Source organism: Miscanthus floridulus, unplaced genomic scaffold (genome assembly GCF_019320115.1).
Source record: "Miscanthus floridulus cultivar M001 unplaced genomic scaffold, ASM1932011v1 fs_626_2_3, whole genome shotgun sequence".
NCBI classification, from domain to species: domain Eukaryota; kingdom Viridiplantae; phylum Streptophyta; class Magnoliopsida; order Poales; family Poaceae; genus Miscanthus; species Miscanthus floridulus.
In genome coordinates this window covers 11,835-23,367 of record NW_027097032.1, presented here as the reverse complement: position 1 = coordinate 23,367, position 11,533 = coordinate 11,835, and the positions used below count along the sequence as shown (strand labels likewise).

Here is an 11,533-nt window from a genome sequence, read left to right as displayed (position 1 = left end):
ACCATGATTTTGACTAGTATTTAGTTACTTACCAAAACTTGTCAACTTCTCATATTTGGCTTGCCAAATATTTGACAACTTTTTTTACCCAACTTTTGGCCGTCAAAACTTTGGCATGGTAAGTTTTGGTCATGAACCAAGCAAACCCCAAGTAACTGCAACCGTGCATGTGCATGTGCATGTGCATGCACGGTCACAAGGGAGAGGGCAGCCCTAGAACACGAGCGCGGCCGCGAGCACGGCCGCCGCCACGGCCACCGCGCCGCCGACCAGGTTCCTCATGGCCGCCGCAGACCTCGGCGGCGGTGGGGGTGGGGCAGTTCCCGGGAACGGGAACGTGATCACCGGCGGCGGGGGTGGGGCGGCGACGTCGTCGTCGTCGACCACGTCGATGGCGAGCTTCATGCCCTTGAGGCAGTGGTTGCACTTGGTGCAGATGAACCACATCTTGCCGGGCTTGTCGAGCCGCACGACGTCGTTGCCGGAGCACCAGACCCCAAGCTGGTTGTCGTCGTCGTCGTCATGGTTGCACGTAGCGAAGTCTTCCTCGCCGACCTGGACCACCGTGTGTTTCCCCTTGGGGTACTTGAACACTGCGAAACAATAATGGGGGTTATTAAGTGCGTGTGCATGGTGATGGTGTTAGTTTCGATAATCTCGTGCGTACGCAGGGTGTCGCCGACCACGAACGTCTTGCCGTCGGCCCAGCCGGTCTGGTTGAACTTGGCCCTCCAGCCGCATTCGTCCCCGACCACCCACTGCGTGGCGGAGGCCAGCGAAGCGAGGCACGCGACGGCGGCGACCACGGCCAGGAGCAGCACTTGCTTGGAGGACGCCATTGGTCGTTGCCGCTTCGCCGTCGTCCCTGGCGAGCAGCTAACTAACTAAGGCTGCTTCTGCAGCCCTTGCCACGCTATCCCTCTATACTCTCGCTGCAGCTGATGCTGATGTAGCTTGGCAAGCAGGAGTGACACTCGGGTCTATTTATACAGCAGAAAGGCACATCAGAGGCGCATCACAGTACTAGATCGAGCATGCTGTTGTGATGAGGTAGCGCCACTCGTCCGCAGGGGAGCCGCTCGATCGTCTGCAGCTAGCAGCAGCAAAGGGCATCAGTAGCGCCACAGGAATGGACTGTTCGTTGTTTCTCTCTATGCAGCTGATAAAAGCGAGGTGAAGTTTGCCACAGCATTAGGGCCGCATCGCAGGGAGGCGTCCATGGCAGGTGGCAGCCACATCGTGTTTCCCCCTGATGCTTCGTCGCGCGCCCCCAAGCCCAACAGGTTCCAGCGGGTCGGTGACACTTCCCTGGCGATTAATTTGTTTTGCTGACAGCTCCGTTGCTTCTTCTGTCCCGTCCCGTGTAATAACCTGGCTATATGTGTCTTAATTAGCTTCTTGGGTTATAATCATAGTACGACTTCATATAAAACAGTTAACTTGGTTGTTGCAATGGACGGCTTCTTGGCGGTTATATATTCTTCATCCACAATTCAAATAAAGAAAATAACTAGCAATTCCTTCTACAATGGTTAACGTTTTGTTGAGAGCTATGCTAGCTAGCTAGTAATGCATAATGTCAGGTATTTATGACGGCTGCGATGCGGTAAAAACCATACACAGCTAAAATAAACGCTCGTGTATTATTAGGCAAATTTCACCATTGAAGCTGTCTTTTGATTTTTTTTTAGATTAAAAAATAACCTTTTTAGTGAAGCTAAAGCTATTTTAGAAACCCGTTTGACAAAACAGCTTCAAGTGGTAGACCAAAACAATAAAATGACTATACTGCCATTTTCTTTTATTTTTTTTATTTTTTCTCGTCTCCCCACGGGTGTCTCTTTCTTCCTCCTGATGCCGCTCGCGTAGTCGCACGGGATCCAGATGATCCTCGCGCCACGCGCTCCTCTCCGATCCGATGACGGCACTCAGCACCCGGCATGGTGGCGGCACCCATGCTCGCATATGGCCCGGTGGCGGCGCTCCAACTCCTTTGCATGGCCACACACCGGCAGCGCCCGCAACTCCCACCTCCGCACCTCCATCACCCCACGGCGGCGTCCCCGGACCCACGCCCCCCGCTCCTCACCTCCCTCACGCGGGAGCCCCAGCGGCCCCGGCGGCTACACCCGAGAGCCCCGAAGGCTGCTCGCGCGGCGAGAGCCCCAGAGGCCCCGACGATCGTGCCCCGAGCCCCGGCGGCCGCGCCCCGACCCCGACCTCCGGCGGCCGCACGCCCACGCGGCGGCAAGCCCGCATGGCCGCGCCCCAACCTTCGACGGCAGCGCGCCCAAGCGGCGGCGAACCCCAGTCCCCAACCTGCACCAATCGCGCTGCATGCGCTCCAGCGGCAGACCCGCACACGAGAGTACGATTTGGGGGGGCAAACCTGACTATGGGCAGGTGTTGGGTCCACTTGTGTCATGTGAAGCTAAGATAAGCTAGTTTTTTTAACTTCATCCCACTCCATGTCTTTATGAGAGGAGAACAAAATAGATACATGGGTAAAGCTGTTTTGAAAACATCTCGTTTGGCAAAAAAAAAACAGAAGCTGTTGGTGAAGCTATACCAAATAGAGCCTTAGTCGTCTTGTTTGTTTGTTAAGGAATCGTTTGAACCATGAAAGCTAGTCTAAAACCATACATGCACTTGTACACAATAGCAAAATTAATTAAAAACAATACTCCCTCCGCTCCCAAAAACATGCCGTTGGAATGTTGGACGGTGGGAGCAATAGGATCCTGAAACAAGTCGTTTTAGAGCCACAGGGCCAATTTGGACGAAACTTACTCTCCTGCCTCATTAGCTCATCGTGTTGCCCAAAACAAAACAGCTTCGAGTGGTAGACCAAAACAAAAACCATATATTGCGAAACGATATTAACTCAATGTTCCACAAAATTTCCAGCCTTCATCTAGTACTGAAAATCCAAATGTTGATGAACAGGAAGATTCTCTTTTGTCTCTGTATGATCCAAGAACATGGGATAATCTGGACAATACCAAAGGGATATTTTAATTGAAAAGGGGCCTGTGAGATAATTGGATTTGGAGTTTCCAAAGGATGCACTTGGTAGGCACTTTTCATACCCTAACTACTCCAGAAAGTTAAGTAATGCTGAGATTGTTGATAGAAAGTGGCTGGTTTACTCTAAACATGTGAACAAAGTATATTGTTTTTGCTGTAAGTTGTTCAAATCAAATCAAAGCAAGTCTTTGCTAGCATCGGATGGATTGAGGGACGGCTAGAAGCATCTTAGTGGGAGACTCAAGGAACATGAGAGTAGTGTTCAGCATTTAACAAACATGAATACATGGAATGAACTTCGGCTGAGATTAAGCAAAAATCAAACAATTGATGATGATATGCAATGGGAAATTGCAAAAGAAAGAGAGTGTTGGAGATAGGTTTTGGTAAGGATAGTTGCTACTGTGAAGTTTCTTGCTAAACATAGTTTGGCCTTTCGAGAGGATCAAATGGTGAGAAATTTTATCAAAATAATAATGGAAATTTCTAGGAATAGTTGAAATGATTGCGGAATTTGATCCTGTGATTCAAGAACACATTAGACGCATTCAAAATAACAAAATCCATCATCATTACATTGGTCACAATATTCAGAACAAGTTATTTTTTGTTCTTGTTGATGCTGCGAAAAGGTATATCTTAAAGATCATTAAGGATGTCAAGTACTTTTCTGTTATCTTGGATTGTACCCCTGATGTAAGACATGAAAAACAAATGACTCTAATTGTGCGTTGTGTCAATATATGTCAAGTAGAATTCCGAGAGTGGACGATTTTTTTCTAGAGTTCATAAAGGTTGATGACACATCATGATTAGGTTTTTTAATGTACTGTTGGATCATTGATGATGTGAGAGGTCAAGGTTATGACAATGATTCTAATATGAAGGGAAAACATAAAGGTGTCCAAAAGCGCTTGCTAGAAATTAACCCAAGGAAGAATTAGCTCCAGCAATACCTAGCAGCGTATTCGTGTAAGCACACAAGACACAGGGAATCAGTTGGGCAGTGAGTGATGCTCGATCATTGGTAACTACACTTGAGAATTTTGATTTCTTAGTTGGTTTGGTTATCTGGCATGATGTTTTATTTACTATAAATAAGTTGAGCAAAAAGTTGCAGTCTAATATTGTTTACATGCATGGATGCTACTCTCAAACAAATTGAAGGGGTCATCTCGTTTTTTCCAAAAGTATAGAGATGAAGGCTTTACTTCTAGTATTGTCGACAGAATATCATCGGCAGTCCTGCGAGAGGTATCCCATGAAGGTAGATTGATCGGCAGAGAAGCGTGTAATCAAGAATAAGAAGGCAACAGAGACACACGAGTTAGACAGGTTCAGGCCATTAATGTGACGTAATACCCTACTCCTGTGGTCTATTGGTTTGTATTAGCTATCGTATGATATTGCGTGTATGCTATGTCGACTAGGGGACCCCTGCCTCTCCTTATATACTCTGGAGGGGTAGGGTTACAAGGAAAGTATCATATTTGGTACTATACAATATCTTATGGTGCACGTCAATTAGTGTTGTGCATGCCTTGATTTTGTGGGCTAGGCTATCTCTGATGATGCAGCCCATGTCTTGTCTTAGGGATACCGGAGGTTATACCCCCACAGCTAGTCTCCAAGCCTAATAATAGGTGACGTAGTCATGTGGTGCTAGGGTCAGAAAGTAGAAGAAAGGCAGAAGACCGGCCGAGCAGGCAACCAGTCCACAGGCAGAGCCCCGAATTGAAAAGTGCACATTCACCGTAAGGTGAAGTGTGCCCACTTAGTCCCTGAGCCTGCTGGAAGATAAAGAATGAATCTTATAGCAGGGTCAAAGAAAAAAATTTGAAAGCTTGTCGACGTTGTCTGACATGCGTATCAAGACCCCAGATGTGCTGCCCAAGATCAGCACCCTGATCCGAACAACATGGAACAGCTTGATAGCACACCGATGAGACGTAGCAAGATCCGACCACCAAGGGAGTCCCCGGCATAGCTGGCGACGTCCGAGCACCGGAGAGTTCCCGACATAGCTGGCGATGTCCGAGCACCGAGGAGTCCTCGGCGTAGCTGGCGATGTCCAAGCACCGAGGAGTCCCTAGCATAGCTGGTGATGTCTGAGCACTGAGGAGTCCCGAGCGTAGCTGGGGATGTCCGAGCACCGAGGAGTCCCCGACGTAGCTGGCGATGTCCGAGCACCGAGGAGTCTTCGGCGTAGCTGGCGATGTCCGACGCAAGGTGAAGTGGGGTGAAGTGTGCCCACTTAGTCCCCGAGCATGAAGAATTCGAGCGTTGAGGAGTAACCGACGTAGCTAGCGATGAAGCATGAACGACGAACAGTCTGGTCAACTGGTCGGCGGTGAAGTGAGCATTGAGTAGAAGTGACCAACGAACAGTCCGATCAATTGGTCAGCGACGAAGTCCATGAACCTAGCGGTTCGACCAGTTGATCGGTGGAGAAGTCCGAAGGCCAGGTGGTCCGACCACCTAGACGATGATCCTGCAATATAAATATGTATAACGGGTAGTACATGATGTAAAAATATATAAACTCCGGAGAAAAATCAGCAATGGCGATGAAATAGCATAAGTTGCTCGGCGATCAGTTGGTGTGAAGATGTATTTAATATAAACCGCCCAAACAGTTAGTGTGTAGCTGAGTCTCCAGCTCTAGCTAGCTAATTAACCATAACATCGAGTGCGGAGCCCGTGCACGTGTAGGAGGAACAGGCATGACCAAGGAGCTGCTGCCGACCACCCATAACGTAGAGCGCGGAGCCTGTAGCACGTGTAGGGAGGAGCCGGAGACAGGGCCGTCTCTAGAGGCGTCCGAGCATCAACATGACTTGTTCAGGGGTTCAGAAAATCGCTTGGAGAGCAAACATGGAGAAAATAGCTCGAAGAAACATTATGGCGATATACGGAGACTGAAGAATATTTAGAAGAAGAATAAAGCATGACTTAGCTTTAGACAGAATATCTGGTCGGCGGCGTATGGCGCTATCTGGTCGGTGAGAGGATGGATGTCTCCAACCTGGTCGGCGAATCTACCCCTTAGGGCATCTTGGTAAGCGACAGTGACGTTGGCGAGTCCGAAGGGTAGGGCTGTAACCCTTAGAGTCTTCTGAGTAGCCTCCGATAGATCTAGATCGGAGAGTGGTCGGCGCTGAACCAGAGTGTCCAGAGCCTATTCGGCGATGGTGAGGCAATCGGCGAGCTTCAGACCAACCCGATCGATGGATGCGATCAGATCGTCGTTGTTGATCCGCCTCCTCTGGTAGCGAGGAAGCGGACGGTGAGTTGTTGATGAAGGCGACCTCGGAGGCGGTTCCGAGATCGGATCTGTAGTCGCAGGTGTTGGGGTGATCGGCGCAGCATTGATCTGCACCGGCTCAATGAGCTCTCCGACTCCATCAGCGTTGATGACCCACGAGATGGATCCGACCATGAAGATCTGCCCGGGCTGCGGGAGGGACGAAGAGCCTACGAAAAAACCATCTTGTTCAACAAGGAAACAACACGCAATCCCCTACCTGGCGCGCCAATTGTCCACAAAATATCATCGGCAGTCCTCCGAGGGGTGTCCCACGAAAGTAGATTGATCAGTAGAGAAACATGTAATCAAGAATAAGAAGGCAACAGAGACACACGAGTTAGACAGGTCCAGACCGTCTGTGTGACGTAATACCCTACTCCTGTGGTCTGTTGGTTTGTATTAGCTATCGTATGATATTGCGTGTATGCAGATGTTGACTAGGGGACCTCTGTCTCTCCTTATATACTCTAGAGGGGTAGGGTTACAAGAAAAGTATCATATTTGGTACTATACAATATCTTGCGGTGCACGTCAATCAGTGTTGTGCACGCCTTGATCTTGTGGGTTGAGCCACCTCTGATGGTGCGACCCATATCTTGTCTTGAGGATACCGGGGGCCATACCCCCACAAGTATTGAAGCCGCAAAATCAATTGCATTTGATTTGGATACAGAGCCAAAATTCCTAACCAAATGTCAAGGTAAAAGGAAGAAGCATTCCGATGAACAAAATGATGATAGTGAAGAAGAACAGCTTTTAATGATAGAGTCCTTCAGAGTTAGTTACTTTCTAGTTATTGTTGACGTTGCAATTGCTTCGTTGACTAGCCTATTTGAACAGCTAAAAGCATATTAAAAAGTGTTTGGTTTCTTATTCAACTCGGAGAATTTGAAGTCCTTGCATGATACAGAGCTAGGGAATTGTTGCACTAATTTTGTCAAAACTTTTTCCTCATGAGAACAAGTTTGATGTTGAGTTAAATGATTTTATCTCTGCATTACAAGTGCTGCAAATGACTTTGCCAGATGATTTAATGTCAGCAACCAATATTCTACAGTTTGTGATAGTTGTAGATTGTTATCTGAATGTGTCTATTGCCTATCGGATTCTCATAACAGTTTATGTGACAGTAGCCTCAGCTGAAAGAAGTTTCTCTAAATTGAAACTATTAAAAAATTATTGAGGTCAACTATGTTATTAGATTGAACGGCTTGGCTATGCGTTGTATTGAGAAGGATGTCTTGGACAACATTGATTTCGATATTGTTCTCCATGATTTTGCATCAAGAAATGCTTGGACATTTTTAGCAAGCCCCAAAGCATTATTTTCTTATTTGAGGTAATCATAATAGTTATTTTATTTTTCTTTTAGTTTTTTCTATTGTATAAACATTGTGTTTTATGAACTATATGCATGCTCCTATTTATCTCATACTAGTACTAATATATGATTTATTGATTTCTCATGACTTTTAGAAGTTGAAAAAAAAAAGCCTAAAGGGCCTTTGCTTTCGTATTGTTCAAGGGCCGTGAAATCTATATATAGCGCCGGCCCTGATTTAGTGAAACATGTCGTAGCACTTATTAGGTGGATAATGTTGCATTTAGTGTAGTATGACACGTGGATAGCTTGTATGTGAAGATTAAAAGGCAGTGGAGATCGTTTTTATAAGAGAGAGATCCGAGCAGAGCATCTTTGGAAACAACCGAAGACCTAAGTTCCTTACTCAAGTGGCATGCATTGGCGTGACGAATAAACTTTTTTTTATATCACCAAGGTTTAATATGCAGTGCTAAAATACCTTTGCATGTGCCCCCAAATTCTGGCCCCTTGCCACTCCAGAGACACCTTGGAGTCCGATGACGTCCTGTCGTCGTCCTATCAGAAGTAATGGTACGGTAATTATTTGCTCCAATCAGTGATACGGTGAAGATAAGCAAGGTTCAGAATTTCTGCCTAATTTGGCTGAAATTTCACGAATTTTAGTAATTTTGGTGGTGGCCGAATGGAAAAATCTGAAATTTTGTAATACAATAATACACTTACTATATTTAGACTCATATTTTCTATTATTTATATACTATATTGCATATTATTCTACTCAATATATGTAGTCATAAATCATGCTAATATTTGTTTAGATCTAATTTTTTAAAAAAAAAACATACTTCTTTTGCAAGCCTCTAAAAAATTCTGGTCCGATTTCATGAATTTCGGTAATTTCGGGGTGGCCGAATTGTTTTTAGGATCAATCTGTATAACACTCGGTTGTTTTGGGCTCTCCCAACACCTGATTTTTTTCTTCGTATCTTCTTCTTCGTGCCGCCTCGCCCCGCCGTACCGAGGTAGGTTCTCGTTGGAGCTCTGTCGTGGCGGCCGTTGCTGCGGAGCTCCGATGAGACCGTACCACATGCTCACGGCGGCCTCCTTCTCCCCTCCTCTCCCCCGCCGCCATCATGGCCATGGCCGCCCACGCCCCGACCTAGCCTGGCCACCTCTTACGCTGTCAGAACCCTAACCATCGTCCTGCCGCCGTTCCCACTGCCTGGCTGGCCTGCCCCCCCCCCCCCCCCCCCCCCCAAAAAAAATTTAAAGGAACACTCGAATGTGTTATAGTATCTCTTTATTTTAATAACAAAAAAGAAAAAAGATACAAAGATATCCGTTTCAGGTTAAAATATATCCTTTACTTTCATTTTTTTTATTTGCAAAGGTTCAAATTTTGGTGAAATTTTGAGATTTTCAGTAATTTCAGTGGTGGCCGAAAAAAAATCAGAAATTTTGCAATACCCTAGTACATGTGCTATATAACTCTAGATTCAAATTTTCTATAGTATTGTTTTATTGTATATTCTTCTATTCAAAAGATGTGTAGTCATAAATTATACTAATATTTGTTTAGATCTATTTTTTAGAAAAAAATCATACTTCATTTGCTAGTATCTAGAAAAAATTCGGCGAAATTTTGACAAAAAATTAAAACCCCCGAAGATAATTGTGCGAATTACAGAATAAAGTGCACGCATCGAAGGACAAAGACAAACGACGAGACAGCAAACGCATCACATGCCTGTACACAGTACAGTACTCCAGAAATACGCAGAGATAGACAAAAAGGAAGCAACCAAACAAAACGTGCATGCATCATGGCCCGGCGTACAGGTGCGCCGGCAGCCTGGGCTCCGCGACAGCGTCGAGCCGGACCATGCGCGGCATGGACAGCCCGAACGTCTCCTCCATGCTCAGCTCCTCCCTGGAGACGCCATCTGGGAGCTTCCACGCGTAGCCGTGCAGCAGGTAGGCCAGCACCACCTGCACCATCCTCAGCCCGAGCGAGATGCCGGGGCACATCCGACGGCCGGACCCGAAGGGCAGCAGCTCCAGGTCGTGCCCCTTCACGTCCACGCCGCTCCCGACGAACCGCTCCGGCCGGAACTCGATCGCCGGCGGTCCGCCCCCACACGGCGGGGTCGCGGGCGATGGCCCAGACGTTCACGAACACCAGCGTGCCCGCCGGAACGTCGTGCCCGCCCACGGAAACGTCCTCGCGCGACAGCCGGGGCGCCAGCATGGGCGACACCGGGTGCAGCCGCATCGTCTCCTTCACGACGGCCTCCATGTACGGGAGGCTCGGGATGTCCCCCTCCGTGACAACGAGGCGCTCACGGCCGACGACGCGGTCCAGCTCCTCGGTGGCCGACGCGAGCGCGTCGGGGTTCCTCAGGAGCTCCGACATGGCCCACTCGACGGTCACCGACGTCGTGTCCGGCAATCCAACGAGGAGCTTCTGCAAGCATGCACATGCATGACGTCGTCAAGCATCCAACTAATTAACAATGGAGTACGTGTACGTCTTACGTACCAGCGTGAATGCCTTGACGCCATCTCGCTGGATCGGGACCTCGAGGTTGGGGTCGTCGGCGAGCTCCAGCAGCAGGTCAACCGCGTCCGCGGCGACGAACTCCTCGCCCTCTCGCCACCGCCGCTCGCTGTGCTCGTCCACAACATTGTCCAGGAAATGGTCGAACATCTCCCTAAGCCTCTTCAACCTCCTGACGTGCCCATGCGGATCCAGCCAGCTGAGGCACGGGATCATGTCCCCGACATCGAGCCTGCCGCTCAGCAAGAAGAACTCTTCGATCCCATCCACTAGAACGCCTCGGGCGTCGCCGGCAAGCCACCGGCCGCCGCCGACCTACCGTCGCCGTCGACGCCGACGGCGTGCTTCTTGCCCAGCACCATGAGCGAGATCACGTTGATGGTCAACTGGAACAGGTGGTCCATGAGCCGCACCGGCGCCGCCGGCCCAGTGGCATACAGATCGCGCAGCATGGCGCGCACCTCCGCCGCCCGGACGTGCTCTTGCGACCTCAGCCGCGCCGCGCTGAACACCTCGGCCTTGCAGAACTTGCGCGCCTGCCGCCAGTACGCGCCGTAGGGCGACCACAGCATGTGTCGGGGTAGTTGTAGCCGGTGTACCTGCCGGACGCGGTCCTGGGGCGGTCGATGAACTCCAGGTCGTGCGTCTTGAGGAAGAACCTGGCCATGTCGACGGACGAGCCGACGACGACGGGGAGGGAGCCGAAGCGCAGGGACATGAGCGGCCCGTAGCGCTTGCAGAGCTCGTGGACAGACCGGTGCGGGAGTGGGCCGATCAGGTTCAGGTTGCCGATCACCGGCCATGGTCGAGAGGGCCTGGTGGGAGGTTGTACTTGCGAGAGGGGTTCTGGCGGCGGCAGCGGTGGAGAGTGGATACGAGGAAGAGCGCGATGGCCAGCACGATGCCGAGGAAGAAGGAGGCCCAAGGAGGTAGCTCCATTCGAAACTTAGGATTAATAACGTGTTAATTTGAACTTTTGAAGTGAAGTGAGTATATGCGAATGGGTACGTAGTCCGGTGGTTATAAAAGCCTCAGTAGCATTAATATTTCAAGATAGGCGACGTTCCCGTCGATACGAGACGCCTAAGGTGGCATCTTAGGTCCTGTGTTTGACTCCCTGTGGGAGTGAATATTCCATGATAGACGACGTTCCCGTAGATAGAGGCGCTTGTGGTGACTTCGTCAATCTCAATAATTTGCCGGCCTAGTCTTCCAAGATGTTAATAGGGATATGGTTGGATTTGCACGCGTGAGTTCATAAGGGTGACTGCGTCGAAGATGCTCATATGGTAAGGTTGGGTTCACGTGGGTAAATTTA

At 49.0% G+C, this 11,533-nt stretch overlaps 1 protein-coding gene and 1 pseudogene across 1 annotated transcript; both read right to left on the bottom strand.

The window, feature by feature from the left end:
* Positions 1-213: 213 nt before the first annotated feature.
* On the bottom strand, positions 214-839 carry LOC136532453 (basic blue protein-like). Its single transcript, XM_066525047.1, has 2 exons — positions 668-839; positions 214-593 (listed from the first exon to the last, which is right to left on the bottom strand). Exons 1-2 carry the CDS (start codon positions 837-839, stop codon positions 214-216), a joined length of 552 nt encoding a protein of 183 aa, XP_066381144.1.
* An 8,640-nt stretch (positions 840-9,479) lies between these two features.
* LOC136532454 (trimethyltridecatetraene synthase-like) lies at positions 9,480-11,154 on the bottom strand (annotated as a pseudogene).
* Between the last annotated feature and the right edge of the window lie 379 nt (positions 11,155-11,533).

Bases quoted from the DNA above. Each gene is read 5' to 3' on its own strand.
- LOC136532453 (XM_066525047.1), bottom strand. From the start codon at position 839: ATGGCGTCCTCCAAGCAAGTGCTGCTCCTGGCCGTGGTCGCCGCCGTC. The intron at 594-667 runs GTACGCACGAGA...ATTGTTTCGCAG, and splicing joins CGTGGTCGGCGACACCCTGC to TGTTCAAGTACCCCAAGGGG.